This window comes from Ovis canadensis, chromosome 20 (genome assembly GCF_042477335.2).
Source record: "Ovis canadensis isolate MfBH-ARS-UI-01 breed Bighorn chromosome 20, ARS-UI_OviCan_v2, whole genome shotgun sequence".
NCBI lineage: Eukaryota > Metazoa > Chordata > Mammalia > Artiodactyla > Bovidae > Ovis > Ovis canadensis.
In genome coordinates this window covers 24,659,434-24,679,343 of record NC_091264.1, presented here as the reverse complement: position 1 = coordinate 24,679,343, position 19,910 = coordinate 24,659,434, and the positions used below count along the sequence as shown (strand labels likewise).

The window sequence follows — 19,910 nt, the reverse complement described above, 5'->3', positions numbered from 1 at the left end:
CATTTTTAGACCAGAACAAAGTGTAGTTACAAAGTCTCAAGCTTGTTTTTCTTTGTGAAGAGGTTTGGTGTTCTGGTGTCAGAGCAGAAGGTACCAGAAGATATCTGTGGTCTTTAAAAAAAATTGGGGGGGGGTATTTATTTGAATGTTCTAGGCCTTAGTTGCAGCATTCAGGATCTTTTTTTGTTTTTGTTTTCGTTTTTAATTGCAGCATAAGAACTCTTAGTTGCGGCATGTGGGATCTAGTTCCCTGACCAGGGATCAAACCCAGGCCCCCTGTATTTGGAATGCAAAATCTTAGCCACTGGACCACCAAGCAAGTCCCTGTGTGTGTTCTTGACATGAATCTTATCACTATATTCCTACTTTCAGCAAAATCTTGATGGCCAATCCTAAACCTACCCATCCTTGGCCCAATTCTAAACACTGGCACATCTCTAAGTTTCCCACCCACGTTTACACTGTGAAAAGTGAAAGTGAAACTCACTCAGTCATGTCCGACTCTTTGCGACCCCCTGGACTATGGAATTCTCCAGGCCAGAATACTGGAGTGGGTAGCCTTTCCCTTCTCCAGGGGCTCTTCCCAACCCAGGGATCAAACCCAAGTCTCCCGCGTTGCAGGCAGATTCTTTAGCAGCTAAGCCACCAGGGAAGGTCCCCAACAAAACTCTGAAGATTCTTTTTATTCTTTTCTGTGTTTCATTTGGCTATTTTCTGTTTCTATCTTGATCTGGACCCAGACTAACTCTCCAAGGATTAAAAACATGTCACTGCATTCAAAGTGTACAAAATGTGAATACAGTCTCCTCAAAGTAACTAAGTAAATGTTAAACTTTTTAATTAAAATTATTTTTCATGTATGTTTTGAAAAGTGACTTTTCCTCGAATATATTCAAAATGATATATTAAAATTTGAAGGCAAATATAGTTTACACTTGATAAATATCCCCCAATTAATCAAATTTAAATGGTCTTTAGAAGTTTTAATTTCATCTTATTTAACACTTTTAGGAAAACTGAACTGTTCTTAAAGTATCATCCAACGTTGCACTAGTTGCCAACATGAAGAACTGCTACCATGCTTCACAAGTCATGTCCAGACTTATGCAGGTACACATTACCGTGAATGAATAGTCTATAATGCTCCTCAGCTGCCATGTGCAACAGGTACAGAGACAATGCTGATTCAGAGACCCTTCAGAACAGGAAAAAAAGCAACTAAATGGACACTTTGTTATGTAAGTGTTGATCACACCCATGCAACCCAAGAGGAGAGATCTGAGAAGTGAATTTACCTTTTCTTTCACCTTAAAGTTTCTGCTGCTCAGTTCTGCCCCCCAACTCAGGAGCAGAGTTTCTCTCTCGTGGGGGCCAAAGCTCAGCCCACATGCCTCCTACAGGCGGGTTCAGGAATCTTTGCTTTTGAGAAGAGTGGGCAAGAGAAAAGTGTCTCTGGGACCCTGGCAGGGTTGGAGCCTGGATGTTTAGGGTTACAGCCCGCTGAGCCCCAGGCTCCCCATGGTTCTCGGCTCGGATGTGTCTGAGGTTACAGATTCCCTCTGAAGGGTGGTTCTTAGGCAGGGTCGCTGCAGTCCTGGTCCAGGCGGCTCTGGCACCCACTACTACATTGTGTCAAGTTCTTTGTTGCTTGGAAACATGTTCTTAAGCTGTGCCCTTTACCTGGAACATTCTCTTTCCTAGTCTTTGAAATCCTTCAGGTCTCAGTTTAAAATCCCCTTCTCAAGGACTTCCCTGGTGATCCAGTGGCTAAAACTCTGTACTCCCAATGGAAGGGGCCTGGGTTCCATTCTTGGTCTGGGAATTAGATTTCACAAGCTGCAACTAAGACCTGGCACGACCAAATATTATAAATAAATACAATTTTTTTTTAAAATTCCCTTCTCAGCCTCATCTATCCTCTAAATCCAGACTGGTCCCCCCTGCTAGTCTCATGGAACCCAGTTCTTTCCTTTCCTGGTAGTTATTAGAATTAATAATAATGATATCATCATAACTGGGCTTCCCTGGCATAGTCATGGCTATGCTCTCTTCCATTTCTCACAAGAACGGAAGCTCCATGAGGGCAGGGACCACATCCTTTTGTCCATCACTGTATAACTAGTGCTGTTTGGCACACAGAGTTGATACCCAGGAAATGCTTGCTGATGACTCTCAGCTGTGAGTTTCCTCACCTTTAATATCAAGGTGTTACTATCTGCCTCCGTGGAGAGAGAATGGGAACAATGACCTGATGCACCGTAGGTGGTCAATAAATGCTGCTCCCGTTATCACACATTCAGAGGCAGATGACGACTGAGGCATCTTAGCAGTGGGGACTTAAGGGCTATTTAGGGTTGGATGTGTTGAAGGAAATGGCAACCCACTCCAGTACTCTTGTCTGGAAAATCCCATGGATGGAGGAGCCTGATAGGCTACAGTCCATGTGGTCACAAAGGTTCGGCCACGACTGAGTGACTGAGCGAGGGTTGGATGGATTTCTTGGAATACGGAGGGCAACCTGGGAGGAGGGAACAGCTGCAGCAAAAGTATGGAGGAGAGGAAGCACAAAGCCAATAAGTAAACCTATGGGGGTGGATGGAGAGTAGGGTTTGAGACAGCCCTGTAGTGAGAAAAGCAGACTGGGGCCAGGTCAGGGAGAGCCTGGAACACCAACCCAGCATACTTAAACCTGATCATGGGGACGCAGCGATGATTTTGGAGCAAAGGTGTGAACTGAAGAAGCAATGTTTTAGGAAGATTATGTATGGCAAATTGGGACCAGATGGGCCAAGGAAGTGGAGAAAAACCAAAAGACTGTTTCATTCAAAATCCATCTAATCATTGCTGCTGCTGCTATTGCTGCTGCTGCTAAAGTCGCTTCAGTTGGGTCCGACTCTGTGCGACCCCATAGACAGCAGCCCACCAGGCTCCCTTGTCCCTGGGATTCTCCAGGCAAGAACACTGGAGTGGGTTGCCATTTCCTTCTCCAACGCATGAAAGTGAAAAGTGAAAGTGAAGTCACTGAGTCGTGTCCAACTCTCAGTGACCCCATGGACTGCAGTCTACCAGGCTCCTATGTCCATGGGATTTTCCAGGCAAGAGTACTGGAGTGGGGTGCCATTGCCTTCTCCGATCTAATCGTTATGACCATACAAAACATGAAAGGGCTAAGAGCAAAAGGTCTGACAGGAGACAGCTCTGGTTATCATCTGGCCGATGCTAAGCAGGTCACTTCATTTCTCTGGGCCTCAGTTTTTCCACCTATAAAATAGAAATAATAATCTCCACCTCACCTATGTCACTGGACTACTGTCCAGTGAAAATTAAATGAAATAGGAAATTCCCTGACAGTCCAGTGGTTAGGACTCAGCACCTTCACTTCTGTGGCCTGGGTTCAATCTCTGGTCAGAGAACTAAGGTCCCACACACCTTGTGGGCATAAAAGGAAAAAAGTGCTAATTTACTCATGCAAAAAATGAACTCCAATCATGTGCCAAGTTGTGTTGTAAATGCTGAGGAAACAGAGATGAATCCAAAGTGCTCTGAAATGGGGCACATAATTACCAATTTTTTGTCCTTTTTTTTTCTTCTAATTACCGATTTTTGAGCGTTTACTGTATGTGGCTTTCCACCTGTCATCTCATTTAATCTGCACAACATCCCTACCAGGTCAGTGCTGTTATTAAACACATTTCATAAAATGAGGAAACAGAGGCTCAGAGAGGTTAAGTCAGTCACCCAAGGATGTTCAGCTCTTAAGCAGCAGAGCTTAAGGCTTGTGCTCAGGGCTGGCTGACCCATGCCAGAGATGGCTGCCACCCGCCTAGTGCTAGATCTTTGAATACATCTGTTTCCAACCGTTGGACTCTACCTTGCTGTTCCCTTTCCAGCAATAAACCATCCCACCTTTTTTCTTTTTTTTGACTGCAGAACTCCCCTCACCTTTCAAGTTTTAAATCAGGTTTCAGGAAGGACCCCCAGTTGGGCCCCTCTTCTGGGCTTCCTCTGCAATTAGCCAAACCTCTCCCATGATATTAATCATACCAACACTACATTCTCTTGTCTCTAAGTTTTTTAAAAAGCATGTTCCAGGACTTCCCTGGTGGTCCAGTGGTTAAGACTCTGTACTCCCAATGCAGAGAACATGAGTTCAATCCCTGGTGAGGAAACTAAGATCCCTCACTAAGATCCTGTGTGTTGCATGGCAAAAAAAAAAAAAAAAAGACTAGCTGAATCAACAAAACTTTTTAAAAATTCATAAAAATTAACTAAAATATATTTTAAAAAGCATGTTCCTTATCATAAAGAAACACGTTTACATCCAGAATATAGGCATATTTCTTTATAAAGTAATACACATGTATCTGTCAATCCATATATATTAAATATCAGTAAATCTTGATTCTTTTTTTTATGAAAAACAAAGATACATACAGGATCCGATCTCATGTTTTCTTCCCATGCCCCATTTACCACCACCACATTACAAATCAGCATCTCTAAGTCAAAGCTCAGGGCGTGGGGGGACCTCCTACAGGGTGCCAACCTTTAGGCCGCTGGGGATCTGAGATCTTGTGAGTTCAGCCTCATCTTAGTGGGCCAGGCGCGGGGTGGGGGTGGGGGTGGGAAGCGGGAGGGTGCTGTGGGCAGGAGCCCCTCCCACAGTCCTGCCACCCTCTGGTGCCTGCAGGAGGTGGGGGTGAGGCTGAGCCTGGATTAGCTGGGGCCGGCGGCAGAGAAGCTTCTAGAGCTGCAGGGCGGCCAGAGAAGTGGGTGCAGCCAGGCGCAGGCACCATGCCGCTGCTGGACGACACCCTCCGAGAGGTGTGGGCCTCAGACAGGTCTGGAAAGCCCCCACCTCACCCTACCTGAAGCCTGGTGGGGGGCTCAGATGGAGGGTTTGGGGAGGGAGACAGGCTGATTCCTTTGCTACCCTCAGCGGACACGAGGAGGAAGGCCGGAGCCCTGAGGTCCAGCAGCGCACCAAGCAGGTAGGTCACCCGGCTTGGGGAGGAGACAGAGAGCCCCCCACGCAGCACAGGGAGTGTGGGAGTGGGCCCGGTCCCCCTCAGCAGCCTCTGGGGGTCCTTACTTCCCTGGAAGTTTGGGCTTTATTTTGTTCTTGCAGGAAAGGGGTGTTTGAGGGGCATGGGATGTCGCGGGGGGGAATCTGGGCTTTGGGACATTGGAAGTGTCCATGAGACGTCGGAGGGAGTCATCCATTGTGTTCCAGGAAGGGGCGCAGTTCCCCTCCCGATAATCCGCGGTTATTTCTGGCGGCTCAAGGGATTAGAGGGTGATGGGCAGCCCTCAGAGCACCCCCTTTCCTTCCTCTCCCTCCTCTTGACACCCCACTCCGCAGCGACAGAAGTTGAGGAAGAAAAAGCCAGAAGCCCCAGAGGCCCCCTGCCCCACGGGATCCAAGCCCCGGAGACCTGGAGGTGGGCGGGGGATGGGGGGGCGAGTCCCGGGGCGCCCCCAGGGTGAGGGTCCCGTGAGGGAGGGCCCGCAGGCGAGGAACGAAGCGGAGGGGGTGAGCTGAGGGATAGGAAGAGCGGAAGGATGCATGAAAGCCGGAGAGCGGTGTCCAAAGTGAAACAGAGCCCCGGGGAGCCCCCGGAGTGAGGAGCCCGAGGTGGGTGGGCGCCTTCGCAGGAAGGCGTGGGGTCCCTCCTGACCCGCGCGTCTCGGCTCAGCCGGGCGGAAGGGGAAGCCGCGGGAGGAGCCCGCGCAGGGACCGGCTGAGGCCCGGGCAGCGCAGACAGTCTACACCAAGTTCCTCAGGGACCCCGAGGCCAAGAAGCGCGACCCCCGCGAGACCTTCTTGGTAGCCCGCGCCCCAGACGCCCCGGACGCCCCGGACGCGGAGGACGGTGAGCGAACCCCGAGGGAAGGGGGCGGCTGGAGACCAGCAGAGGAGCGGGCGACGGGAGAGGAGAGGTTAGACAGGAACAAAGAGGGAGAGTCGCAGACAGCTGGGGAGATCAGCGTCTGCATCCCTGGCCTTGGCTCTGAACTAGGAAACCCTTTATGCTCGTGTTCTTGTCCCCATTTTCCGGATGGGGAAACCGAGGCACAAAGGAGCGGTTAAGAGCTCTGCCTTAGACTACGGCTAGGGGTCAGCGGGAGCTCAGATGGGTCTGGCTGGGGGTTAGAAAGAGAGACAGACCAGCGTAGGGAGAAGCAGAGTGGGAGAAGCAGGCACGGGTCTCATTAGAAGGGATGGAAAAGGGGAAACTGCAAGATGCCAGGAGGGTGTGTGACAGCCAGAGAGAGAAGGACCTGCAGAGAGGCGCATTTTCCCAGAACAGGATTGCCAAGCCCCCACGTACCCCCGACTCCAGCTCTCGTGTGACTTGCACACTGTGGAAGACTTTGGGGTCACCGCATTCTTTGAGAATCTTCCTCCTGTTTCTGTTCCAGAGGGCACCCTCCTACCCCTGGCTCCTTCACTGCCTCCCAGAAATCTGGAGAGACTGAGCCGCACAGAGATTAGAGGACCCACCCCAACCCCCATATTGATGAATTTCTACCTACAGGGGATGAGGAGGAGGAAGAGGATGACCTGGAAGATGAAGACGAAGAGGAGGAAAAGAAAGAGAGAGTCCGCCTGCCTCCCAAGAAGCCCCCCAAAGAGAAGGCTTCTACAGACACCAAGGAGAGGAAGACCAAGGCCCAGGGTCCAAAGGGTGGGTGTTGAGCGTCCAGGGAGGGCAAAAAGACACACAAAACTGGCCCCAGAGGGGCCTGGGGGTTCATGGATGTGCAGGGGTTGAGACATCAGAAAGCTACCAGGTGCCTGGACCCAAGTGTTCCATCCTTTGGTGATTTCTTCCCTCTGCATGCTGTGTGCTAAGTCACTTCAGTTGTGTCCTACTCTTTACAACCCCATGGACTACAGCCTGCCAGGCTCCTCTGTCCATGGGATTCTCCAGCCAAGAATACTGGAGTGGGTTGCCATGTCCTCCTCCAGGGGATCTTCCCAACCCAGGGATCGAACCCACGTCTCTTGTGTCTCTGCACTGGCAGGGGGGTTCTTTACCGCTAGAGCCACCTGGGAAACTTCTTCCCTCTAATGATCCTTAAATTAATATGTGCCACCCCCCCCACCATCACCACCATCCTCCCAGCCCCCTGCTCAGGGTGTGCTGAGCCAGGGAGGGCAGAGGATTTTCATGTTCTTGGTGAGTTTTTAGTTTGTTTGTTTTTTTTTTAACTCAATATGAATTATATTTATAATTTTTACAAAAGTATCAAAGTGATTATAATAAAAATCAATCAGTAAGTAAATACTGTGATGGTTTCCTGGCTGGGCACCTTGCCCTACGGGTACTGGGGTCTGGTGTAAATGCAAACACATAACTAGGACCTTGGGCCTCTCAAAGTGGGAGGACTGTCTGTAGCTCTGACCAGAGAAGGTTTGGAGGATTTCTGATGGAGATGGGGTGGGAGCTGGGATTCAGTTTCCTTAGAAGGCCTGGCATCCATTCATTCAATACTTGTTATACTCTTAGTGTTCATTCAGTTCTTTTTGGACTCAGGGTTAAAAACAAGACAAGCAGAGGAGCTTTGGGCCTCTCAGGGGACTGAAGGGACAATGAGTGAGGTGGAGGGTGTGACTCGTCTTTGTCTAACCCCCACCCTCCATTTCCAGGAGATCTGGGAAGCCCTGGCCCCCCACTGAAACCTCTGCGAGTTAAGAAAAAGGAGGCTCCAGCGGGGGAAGGGACCAAGATAAGAAAGATGAAGAAGAAAGGTGAGCCTATTCTCCAGAGGAGCAAGGGTCTCTGGGTGTGGGGCAGGCGGGGGTAGGGGTGTGACCTCTTCACTTCCACACCAGCAGGGTCCGGGGAGGCTGACAAGGACTGCTCTGTGAGCCCAGGCACGGTGAAGAAGACACCAGCAGCCATGTTTCTGGTTCCCGGGGAGTGCCCAGCAGAGAAAGCTCTGAAGAAGAAGGGTGGGTGGTGAGCTTTGGTGAGCTCTGGTTCCAGGACGTCCAGGGGCAGTCATTTGTCAGTGTGGAGGGACGGGTGAGGACTAGATGGGGTAAGGCGGAGGTTCTCAAGTCGGAAGACTTGGGGGCACCTTGACGCCCACTTTAATAAGCTGTGTGGCCTCAAGACAGGGTCTTCACCTTTCTGAGGTTATTGCTTTCCGATAATAGGGAACTAGAGTTGCTCCCCTGTGGCTGTGGGAGGGGTCCAGGTGAGGCGTGGGTGTCCCTTGTAAACTGTGATGTGCCCTTGCCAGGGTAAGGGGTGAACAGACTTCCACCTCCACCCTCAGGCACTCCTAAAGGCTCCGAAGAGGAGAAGAAGGAGGAAGAGGAGGAGGACGATGAGGCGGCCACTGTGATGACCAAGAACAGCAATCAGAAGGGCAAAGCCAAGGGAAAAGGCAAAAAGGTGGGAGCCCGGAAGGGAGAGGGTGAGGTCCCTGCTGGGACCAGTGGCAGGGTGTGGGGGACCTGGGCGTGGGGCCGTGGAGTCCCTTGGGGTTGGAATTCTTAGCTCCCTCTTTGGTGACAGGGTATGAGGACAAAGGGAACCAGGTTTGTAGGAACAGAAGAGGCAGTTGTGGGGTCACCAGGCTGGGACCTGCCACCCGGGGGCCTTATGCTGTCTGCCCTGAGCCCTCCCCACTGCAGCCTAACCATCAGACACAGCCGGAGGTGCTTGCATGGCCCCGCCTGAAAGCACACACATTTTCTGTACCAGGAGGTGGAGCACAGTCAGACAGGCACAGGCATACACACCCCTGGGCACAGGGACTGTGACAGCCAGCTGACTGTGAGTTATTTTAACAGTTCTACCCTGCTGCTCTGAGAGTGCTCAGAATGCTTCCTCCTCTCCCACCCAGGACCCTCAACCTTCCAGCAACCAAACTATCTAGCAACCAAACTATCCAGCAACCAGAGGGTTAACACTGGCCCTCAAGGGCCTCCAGGACCCTCCTCTGAACCTACCATGTCCATTCTGATTGGGCAGTCTCTGGGGGCAGAACATGTTGTTAAATATATTGAATGCTGCCCCTCCTCACAAACAGGACTCAGGTACCAACATGCACAGGCTGGAATAAGGAAGAGAGAGGGGTCCAGCTGGAGAAAGTGATGAAAGCCTTTGAGAAACAGGCTTCCAGGAATGGAGAGATCACCCCGAGGGCAGGGCCTGGGGGGTGAGGGTGGGGTCTTAGCTTTGCGGGTTTATTCCTTTGTACAAGAGTGGTCAGGTCTCAAGAGACTGATTCACAAGGGCCAAGATCACCAGATACTGATGTATAAACTGAAAGCCCAGTTTATTATCTTCCAGAATGAATATGCAGGCATGCAGAGCCTTTAATATAGTAGGCCCTTGAAATTCACCGTGTAGAAATGTTTAAATGAGTTCCGGCTTTCTCCATACTGCATTCCAAACATAGTCCTGAGTTTCCCAATATTCTTCTGCAGCAGCCTAGAGTGGAGAAGAGATGCCCACTCACCCGGAGGTTAAGGGCCTGCTTCCCAACACCAGCCTCACTTCACACCCAGTGCAAACCTGCCTTCAGCAAAATGGGCAACCTCAGCCTACCAGGGCTTCTTGGGGGCTCCCAGAGAGCATTTACTCCTCAAATGCACATGCCTAGGTGGCAGTCCCTTCTCTCTCCTGCTGAGAAAGTTGGGGTTAGAATCTTGATTGCCCTTCATGTGAGGGACAGAACATACGAGCAAAGGGTACTAGCCTTTTAAGAACAGAAGGGGCAATAATCAGGCCACCCTAGGGCCTAATGCAGCCAAAGAGTTATTAAAAGTTTTCGATGAGCAAAATGAGCTTATTTATTCATTTGTTGTATTGCTATGTAACAAACCACCCCAAAACTTAAAACAACAATTCATCCTCTTAATTTCTGTGAGTCAGAAATCTAGGAACAGACTCACAGACTTAGAGAATGAACTTATGGTGGCCAGGGAGGAAGGATAAAGAGAAGGGATAGTTAGGGAGTTTGGGATGGATATGTACACACTGCTATATTTAAAATGGATAAGCAACAAGGACCTGCTGTATAGCACAGGGAACTCTGCTCAGTGTTATGTGGCAGCCTGGATGGGAGGGGAGTCTGGGGGAAAATGGATTCAGATATATGTATAGCTGAGTCCCTTCACTGTTCACCTGAAACTATCACAATATTGTTAATCGGCTATACCCCAATACAAAGTAAAAAGTTTAATAAGAAAAGAAATCTAGGAGTAGTTTAGCAAGAGTAGTTCTGGCTCAGGGTGTCCCATGAATTTGCAGTCGAGATGTCAACTGGGGCTGCACTCATTCTCAAACCTTGACTGGAAATGGAGGAGCTACTTCTAAATTGGCTTATTATCATGGTGGTTGGCTGGAGGCCTCTCCAGAGGCTCCTTGAGTGTCCTTGTGATGTGGTAGCCAACTTGCCTCAGAGTTCAAGAATGGCCCAAGAGGCAGAGCAAGGCAGAAGCTGTAATATCTTTGAAAGTTATGACCTAACTTTCAAAGCGACCGCCCATCACTTCAGCCTTATTCCATTGATCACAGAGACCAATGTGGGAGGGACCTACATTAGAGTACAAATACCATCTTGGAGATTGGCTGCTACATTCAGTGGGTATTTACTGTCTGCTAAACTAACAGGCGGCGCTAGTGGTAAAGAACCCACCTGCCAATGCAGGAGACGCGAGACAAGGGTTCAATCCCTGGGTCAGGGAAATCCCCTGGAGGCGGGAGCAGCAACCCACTCTAGTATTCTTGCCTGGAGAATCCCATGGACAGAAGCCTGGTGGGCTATGGTTCACAGGGTCACAAAAAGTCAGAACAACTGAAGTGACTTAGCACATCTGCATGCGCATAGTAACAATAGTAGCTAACACTGCTGTAACACCATGTGCCTAGAAGGCAGAAATCCAAACCTTCAGCCTCACCTCAGTTTACTCCCTAAGAGCATCCATGTATGGAAGATCTTTCGACAGGCTATGCATCTAACAGAAGATGGGGCAGCATTCAGCATCCACCTTCACCTCTTACTAACTATGTGAATTTGGGCAAGTTATTAAGCCTTTCTGAGCCTCAGCTCCTTCACCTGTATAAAGAGACCAACCACCTCAGTAGTTATAGATAAAAAGAATGATAATATTCCAAGGAGGAATACTTGGAAAGTGCATAGAATAATTCCTGGCACATCGGTAGACTTTCTATGAGTGTCTGTTAAATATATAAACTAAGGTCTGTCCCAGGTATCCACCCCCATCCTGCATACTTCTCAGATGAAACGAACTGAGTCACAGCGTTGTTAAAAATTAACAAACATCATAGACAGTTAGTGGTGGAACCAGGATTTGAACCCAAGCTGTCTGACTCCAGAGCCTTGGCTCTTAACCACAAGCTAAACACAATTTTAATAAAGCACAAAGCTTCCCACAGCCTGGCAAGCTTCGGGGGAGACTGAGGGGCCTGGGGTGAGCATTGGAGCAGCCTCTGTTCTCTCCCCCAAGCAGAAAGCGGTGAGTTGCCCTGCCTGCCTCCCCGGTCCGGACCTGCTGAGGGCTGGGGGAGATGGTGCTCTGGGGCTGACGCACCCTCTGCCCCGACTCAGAAGGAGGACAGGGCCCCATCCCCACCCGTGGAAGTGGATGAACCCCAGGAGTTCGTGCTTCGGCCTGCCCCCCAGGGCCGGACGGTCCGCTGCCGGCTGACCCGGGACAAGAAGGGCATGGACCGGGGCCTGTATCCCTCCTACTTCCTGCACCTGGACACGGAGAAGAAGGTGGGTCCGAGGAGGGAGGGAGAAGGGAGAGGGGAGGGACCCGGACCGAGGCGAGAGCCAGAATGGGAGTGGGGGCTGGGGGGCAAACGGGCCTTCTCCTCCCCGCACTCCCCTCCCGCTTGCCTCTGTCTTCCAGCGCATCTCCGCTGCCCCTCTCCCCAGGTGTTTCTCTTGGCCGGCAGGAAGCGGAAACGCAGCAAGACCGCCAACTACCTCATCTCCAGTGACCCCACCAATCTGTCCCGAGGAGGGGAGAATTTCATTGGGAAGCTGAGGTGGGGCTGCGAAGCTCGGGGGCCAGTCACCTCTGCCCCGCTGTGCAGAGTGTCCCCACCTCAGACACTCTGGAATTGTCCCCCGGCCCCGGGCTTCTCTATACACATGGACACTTGTCCGCTTTGATGCATGTAGATCACTTGGGGATCTTCTTCAAATGGTTCAGTGAGTTCTCTGGTGGTCTAGAGGATAAGATTCTGGACTTTCACTGTGGTGGCCGGGATTCAGTCCCTGGTCTGGGAAACTGAGATCTTGCAAGCCCCAGGGTGAGGCAAAAAAAAAGGGTTCAGAGGGTCTGGGCTGAGAGTGAGCTTCTGCATTTCTAAGATGCACTGGGGTGATGCCCATGCTGCTGGTCCAGGGACCTCACTTGGAGTAGATCATAAAGTCCATGAAAGGGGGATTATGTCTGTCTTGTTCATGGTTGAATTCCTAGCATCTGGCACATAGTAGCTATTCAATAAACAGTTACTAACTGATCAAACGAAATAGTCAGCACCTACCCTGTGTTATGTCTCCCCATATAGCTCATCCAGTCCTCACCACAAATCTGAGAGATGAGGAGAAAGTGAGTCCCCAAGTCAGGCTTTATTTCTTTTCTTTATGTCTTTACCAAACACATATGTAAGGCCTACCTGTGTGTCAGAGGTATTTCTAGGTAACTTGCAAATATTAATCCATTCAATAATCTTATCAAACAAATTGATAGTAAATACTATTACCACGCCCATTTTACAGATGGGGAAGTTGAGGCTAAGAGTTTAAGTCACTTGCCTGGGGTCATACAGCTAGTAAGAGCTGAGGTTTGAAAGCTGCCCAGTCTCCCTGTAGATCCATGTTTTTAAAAAGACTTCATGCAGAAAACCAGGGGCAGGGTCCTAAGACACACCCTTGCTTAAGGCAGAAAGCTCTTAAGCTTGGCTGTGAGGAGGGGTCTGGAAGAAGGGGTGTGGAACCCCCTCAGCCCCGCCCCCAGCTCCACCCTGCTCGCAGGTCCAACCTCCTGGGGAACCGCTTTACTGTCTTTGACAATGGGCAGAACCCGCACCGCGGCGGCAGCACGGACGTGGGGAGCCTTCGGCAGGAGCTGGCAGCCGTGATCTATGTGAGAGCGCCCTCTGTCCCCTGTGCCCTGCGATAGGCCCCTTCCCTCGCCGAGTGGTCTAATGCGCGTCTCCTTCCCAGGAAACCAATGTGCTTGGCTTCCGAGGTCCCCGGCGCATGACAGTCATCATTCCTGGCATGAATTCCGACAACGAAAGGGTGCCCATTCGGCCTCGCAACGTGAGCCGCGCACCTCCCTGACACGCCTTTCCCTGTGGGTCTTGCTCCCTAGTTACCGGCCTGTAACCCACTTCCGGGAACCCCTGTGGGGTGGGGAGGGGGTGTCCCGCCTACCCCATACCCAGCCCGGAGCACACCCATCGCCCTGTCACAGATTCATTCTGGCAACTTGATAGGTTCAGTTTGGAGGGTTTTCATTGAACTCACTAAAACGAGCACAATAGGGTTGGTTAGCTGTGTTTGTGTGGTTGTTTTTTAGTGTACATCAAAATCAATTGTTCATATATTCATTCAACACACATACATTGAGTACCAAGTATTAGTCTAGGCAACTGCAGACATCAGTCAACAAAACGAATATCTACTCTCATGAACCTGGCATTCTAGTGGAGGGAGACAGACGGTAGACAGAGACTGTGATAAGTAAGTAAATTGTGTAGTGTGTTAGAAAGTGGTATTTACTGTAGAGGGGAAAAGAAAAAGTTGAACAGGGAAAGGAGATGAGATGTGTGTCTAGGTTTTGATTTAAATTCAGTGGTCAGAGTGGGCCTCACTGAGCAGATGAAATTTGAAGGAGGTGAGGAGCAACCCTGCAGATATCTGGGAAAAGATCATGCAGGCAGGGAGAAGAGCCAGTGCAAAGGCCCTGAGGCAGGAGAGTGCCTGCTGGGTTTGAGGAGCAGCAAGGTGGCCAGGGTGGCTGCAGGAAGATGAGGTCAGAGAGGTGAGAGTGAGGGGCAGGTGAGCCTGTGTAGCTGGTTTTTACTCAGAGAAACAGGAACAGCAGGGCTTTGAGCAAAGGAGTGATATGATTTGACGTAGTTTTAAAAGCAAAGGTTGTTTTTGTGTGTGTGTGAGAGAGGTGTAGGGCAAGATGGAGGGCTTGCCCCCAGAGAGAGGGGGCCTCCTTCAGTGTGTCAGACCCACGCTTTGCCCCTCAGCACCGCAAGCTGAGTGAGCCCGGGATTTCAGAGACGGTTGACTGGCCTGTCTCATACTCACAGTGATGTCACTTTACTCATTTACAATGAAAAAGAATACTCCCGTCAGCTGATCACACATCCTTCCTTGCTGGAAAGCCACACTGGAATAGTCAGAGACCTGGCCAACCCATGGGGCACAAGCCCTGGGTGGCTCCACACCTGCTCCTCCCATCCTGGAATAGACACACAGATCCTCCAAAGGCGGTGCCTCCCACGTGTGCTTGGGCTTAGTAAGAACTGACACCCAGAGCTGCTCTGAATCTCTCTTCATCATCAGTTCATTCATTCTGCAATCATTTATTAAGGCCAGGTATTGAGGATGTAAAATCAATACAAGAGGTACCATCAAAACAATATCTGATATTTATTGAACATTTACTCTGTGCGAGGAACTGCTCAAAACAGCAGTTCATGCACTATTAATCATTTAATCTTCACAACACCCTGTTATGAGGGAAACTAAGGCACAGAGTTCAGTTCAGTTCACTTCAGTCACTCAGGCATGTCCGACTCTTTGCGACCCCATGGACTGCAGCACGCCAGGCCTCCCTGTCCATCACCAGCTCCCAGAACTTGCTCAAACTCATGTCCATTGAGTCAGTGACGTCATCCCACCATCTCATCCCCTGTCACCTGTAAGGCACAGAGCCATTAGTCAAATACTGTGCCTGCTGTTAGGGTATCTAATTCCGTCCATAACAGTGCAGTGGGAGAAATCATAAGAGCGAGGTGTTAAGGAAATTCAGAGCTAAGACATTTAAATCACACCTGGGGTCAGGAAGGCTTCTTGGAGGACAAAATCTTGAGAGGACTCATTCTAAGCCATGAACATGAACAGGGGACAAAGAAACCAAGAAAAGAAATACATGTCTCATGCAGACCCTGCTCCTTCCTTCCAGAAACTCTTCCAGGACAGTTTAACTACTCTTTACCTGTACATCTCTCGAAGCTCAACTCTGAGCTCCTTGTAAATCCTAGAATATCTGGTTCATCCTTGTGATAGATGCCCGCGTGTGGCCTAAGACCCCTTGGGACCAATGGTACAAAGCCCCTCCTGTGCGGCAGATACTGCTTTTCACTTTCCAACGTTCCACTTTGGCGACCCACAGCCAAGCCCATTCTCCCAGACGTACACCCTGGCCAGGTGGATGCCGCAGATACCGTGGGCGTACTCAAAGAAACCCTGGCCACCATGGCTATTGACACCCAGGCTGCACACACATACAAGGGCACCCCAGGTCCCCAGCCACCGCCCCACCCCATCAGTCCCAAGATATCTCAGCCAGCTCTCACTGTCCTGCCCCTAATACTGCCCCACCCCTCACACCCCAGGCCAGCGACGGGCTGCTGGTGCGCTGGCAGAACAAGACGCTGGAGAGCCTCATCGAGCTGCACAATAAGCCCCCCATCTGGAATGAAGACAGTGGCTCCTACACCCTCAACTTCCAAGGCCGAGTCACCCAGGCCTCAGTCAAGAACTTCCAGATTGTCCACGCTGACGACCGTGAGTATCTGAGGACACAAGCCAGGCTGTTTCCCACCACCTCCAAGACCTCAGCCCTCACTCAGATCTTTCCCTCCTCTCTCCCCCTGCCATCTCCTTCTCTCTCTCTCTCACACACACACACACACATGCGCGTGCTGGAGTGGAGCTGGCTTTTATTCCTGGAGCCAGAACATTCAGGAAGGTCACTCTCTCCTGTGGGGCACTCACATTGTACCCCTCAAAGAGCCTCAGATATTCCAAGCAGCTGTCTTCGGGTGCATTTTTTCAGGCCCTCGTTCTAGCACTGACCAGAGCCTGGGCAGATGCTGGGCTGTTCTGGGTAAGACTGTGTTGAAGGGACAGTTACGCTACTAGAGTTTAAATACCACTGAAAGGGAGTTCCCAGGCGGTCCAGTGGTTAGGACTTGGTACTTTCACTGCCATGGCCTTGTCAGGGAAATAAGATACTGCAGTTCAGTTCAGTTCAGTTCAGTCGCTCAGTCGTGTCCAACTCTTTGCGACCCCATGAATCGCAGCACGCCTGGCCTCCCTGTCTATCACCAATGCCCGGAGTTCACCCAAATTCATGTGCATCGAGTCGGTGATGCCATCCAGCCATCTCATCCTCTGTCGTCCCCTTCTCTTGCCCCCAATCCCTCCCAGCATCAGGGTCTTTTCCAATGAGTCAGCTCTTCGCATGAGGTGGCCAAAGTATTGGAGTTTCAGCCTCAGCATCAGTCCTTCCAATGAACACCCAGGACTGGTCTCCTTTAGGATGGACTGGTTGGATCTCCTTGCAGTCCAAGGGACTCTCAAGAGTCTTCTCCAACACCACAGTTCAAAAGCATCAATTCTTTGGCATTCAGCTTTCTTCACAGTCCAACTCTCACATCCATACATGAACACTGGAAAAAGCATAGCCTTGACTAAATGGACCTTTGTTGGCAAAGTAATATCTCTGCTTTTTAATATGCTGTCTAGGTTGGTCATAACTTTCCTTCCAAGGAGTAAGCGTCTTTTAATTTCATGGCTGCAGTCACCATCTGCAGTGATTTTGGAGCCCCCAAAAATCAAGTCTGACACTGTTTCCACCGTTTCCCCCTCTATTTCCCATGAAGTGATGGGACTAGATGCCATGATCTTAGTTTTCTGAAAGTTGAGCTTTAAGCCAACTTTTTCGCTCTCCTCTTTCACTTTCATCAAGAGGCTTTTGAGTTCCTCTTCACTTTCTGCCATAAGGGTGATGTCATCTGCATATCTGAGGTTATTTATATTTCTCCCAGCAATCTTGATTCCAGCTTATGGTTCTTCCAGCCCAGCGTTTCTCATGATGTACTCTGCATATAAGTTACTGAAAGTGAAGCCTAAAAGCCATGAGGCTCTGCCAAAAGTAAAAGTAAAAAAAAAAAAAAAAACTTATGGGCACTTTCCTGGTGGTCCTGTGGCTAAGACTCCATGCTCCCAGTGCAGGGGGCCCAGGTTCAACCCCTGGTCAGGGTACTCAGTCCGACATGCAGCCACTAAGACTCAGCACAGCCAAATCAATAAAAATAAATATGAAAAAAAAAACCCCCATAACTTATAGCCCAGCCCCTAAGTGGCCAGAGAGGATGCTGAGGCTCAGAGAGGGCAGTCCCTTACCCAAGTCTCTCAGCAATTGCAGGCACTTACCCTGGCCCTCAAATTTTATTTCACAAATACACAGTGCTTTCTGTGGACCAGACACTGTTCTCAGGACTTCACAGATACTGATTCATTAAATCTTCTCAACAACCCTGTGAGGAAGGTATTATTCTTATCCCTATTGGAAGGACAGAGGAGGCTGGCGTGCTGCAGTCCATGGAGTCACAAAGTATCAGACACGAACAGAATGCGACTGAACAGCATTTGGCAGATGAGAAAACTGAGGTGCAGAGAGGCTGAGTAACTTACAGCTTGTGAAGGCAGAACTGGGGTCAGAACCCAGGTACTCTGTCTCCAGTGCCCCACTCCTAACCCCATCAAGATGATTGTCTTTCAGGAGTAGGAAGTATAAGTCGAGCATTTCTATTCTCTTTCCAGTGAGGTCAAAGGCCTGCTATCATAGAATTAGGGAAAAAAGATATACTCAGACACAAATAAAAACATCCCCTGTTACAAGCCTGGAGGAGAGGTCCCCACTAGGTTGAAGGGATTTGGATACAGAGTGGTATCTCCTAGGGATTTTCCAGGTTCCCAGGATTGGCTAACATTGAATGAGCTCCCTACCCCCACTCCATCCTAGGGAGGTGCCCCCAGTGTCATCTATCCTGAGGTCTTAAAAACCCATCTCCAGATCACATTTCTGGTGGAGCCTGGTCTGCCTGGGTTGGGGGTATTTTTAGCAACATCCTGTCCCATGGATGCTGGGGGAAGTGTTGGGATTGGGGCTGGGAACCTGGGCCAGATATGAGGTAGGGGCTGAGTAGGGGCACTGGTTGAGGTCATGAGGTTGGTGGTCTCAGGACCTGGGGTCTGGGATAGGGTAAAATCAGCAGAAGTTGGAAAGGAAGGATTCTAGGCATAAGCAAGTTTGACTGGTTACTACAATGCGGGCAGGTCATCTGCCTAGCCCTGGGCAGTAGAAGGTAAGGCAGGGTCCTTGCCCTCAGGGGCTTACAGTGGCGGGCACAGCGGCAGGCAGGCTTATTGGGTGAGATAAGAGGGTGCATGGATGGAGGGTGAATAACTGAGATGGTGGCTAAGGACTGGGGTCCCAGTGAAAGGGTGGGGGCCCTTCCCTCAATGATGAGGGCTTCGTCTGCCAGGACAGAGAGCCCACGAGGTCTCAGGCCGCCCCCACCCGTATCTGTGTCCATAGCCGACTACATCGTGCTGCAGTTCGGCCGCGTGGCCGAGGACGCCTTCACCCTAGACTACCGGTATCCGCTGTGCGCCCTGCAGGCGTTCGCCATCGCCCTCTCCAGTTTCGACGGGAAGCTGGCTTGCGAGTGATCCTAGTGATCTCCCCCAGCGCCCGCCCGCCAGGGCTGGGAAAAGGATTCACGCTGGAGGCTTGCACGGTCCCTTCACCAGAGCCTCTCGATGAAGACTTCTCCCTTGTCGGGGGGCTGACCCCTCACCGTCTCCGGGTGACCTTCATTCACTGCCCATCCTGGCACGGTGCGGGGGCGGGGAGGAGCTCAGACGGCGGGTTGGACGGAGATGAAGAACATCTGGAGCTGGAGCTGCACATCTGGTCGCGGAGCTAGGCTGTGCCGCTTCACCAACGCCACCCCCGCCCCGCGCCCCAGTCACTTCCTGTCCAGGAGCAGTAGTCAGTGTTGTTTTAACCCCCTCTGGGACTGTACTGGGGCTCCGAGGAGCCGACGCGGGCTCAGAGGAGGGGGCAGGTGATGGGGGACGGAGAGCCGGTACCCACACCCCCAATAAAGCCACTTCCTAGGCCCGGACGGGCAGCGGTTCTTCAGCGCGTGCGGAGAACGAGGCGGCGGGAGGGGTCCGGGGGGCGGACTGGAGGCCTCCGATCCCCCACCCCCGTCCCGCTCCGGCCCCGGGGCGCTCCCGCGTCCCCTCCCACGCGCCCATCGCGGGTCCTACCGAAACTCGGCGGGCTCGCGGTGTCGAGACGCCCCCTGCGGGGGCCCCCGGGGAGCCGGGACGAGAGGGAGGGCCCCGGAGGTACAGGAAGAGGGGGAAAGGGAGAAATTCGAGAAACAAGCCTCTCGGGGAGAACCAGACAAACCGGGTTCGGGCAGGGCGGGTGCAGCCTTTAGGGCGGGGCCGGTTCTGGGGCCCCGGGAGTCGGGGGTGCGGGCCCCCGGGCCGGAGAGGACGCTCCGCCTCGGCCGCTCGGGACTCGGGGGGTGGAGGGTAAGGAGCCCCGAGGCCCGTGCGCCCTGAGGCTCCGCCGGGCTCCTAGTGACGCGGCACCCGGGCCCTGGCCCCGACGGGAGCCCTGCCCTCGAGGCTGGAGCTCCGCCCTCGGCCCCGCCCAGGCCGGAGCCCCAGATTCCGGCGGGGAACAGGGGAGGTGGGGGAGTAGCGCCCGGCGTTCCAGGCAGGTTAAGAGCGCCGCGCCGGGCGGGCGAGGAGCGAGGCGCCCGGGCGCGGAGACGCCGGGCGGGCCGCCGCGG

At 51.7% G+C, this 19,910-nt stretch overlaps 1 protein-coding gene across 1 annotated transcript; it reads left to right on the top strand.

The window, feature by feature from the left end:
- Positions 1 to 4,794: 4,794 nt before the first annotated feature.
- Positions 4,795 to 19,222, top strand: TULP1 (TUB like protein 1). Its single transcript, XM_069564318.1, has 15 exons — positions 4,795 to 4,841; positions 4,940 to 4,991; positions 5,363 to 5,441; positions 5,697 to 5,873; positions 6,540 to 6,689; positions 7,655 to 7,756; positions 7,844 to 7,960; positions 8,290 to 8,408; positions 11,498 to 11,503; positions 11,596 to 11,766; positions 11,929 to 12,041; positions 13,036 to 13,147; positions 13,228 to 13,326; positions 15,642 to 15,813; positions 18,635 to 19,222. The coding sequence occupies exons 1-15, from the start codon at positions 4,795 to 4,797 to the stop codon at positions 18,766 to 18,768; spliced, it is 1,650 nt and encodes a 549-aa protein (XP_069420419.1). The 3' UTR covers positions 18,769 to 19,222.
- Positions 19,223 to 19,910: the final 688 nt, after the last annotated feature.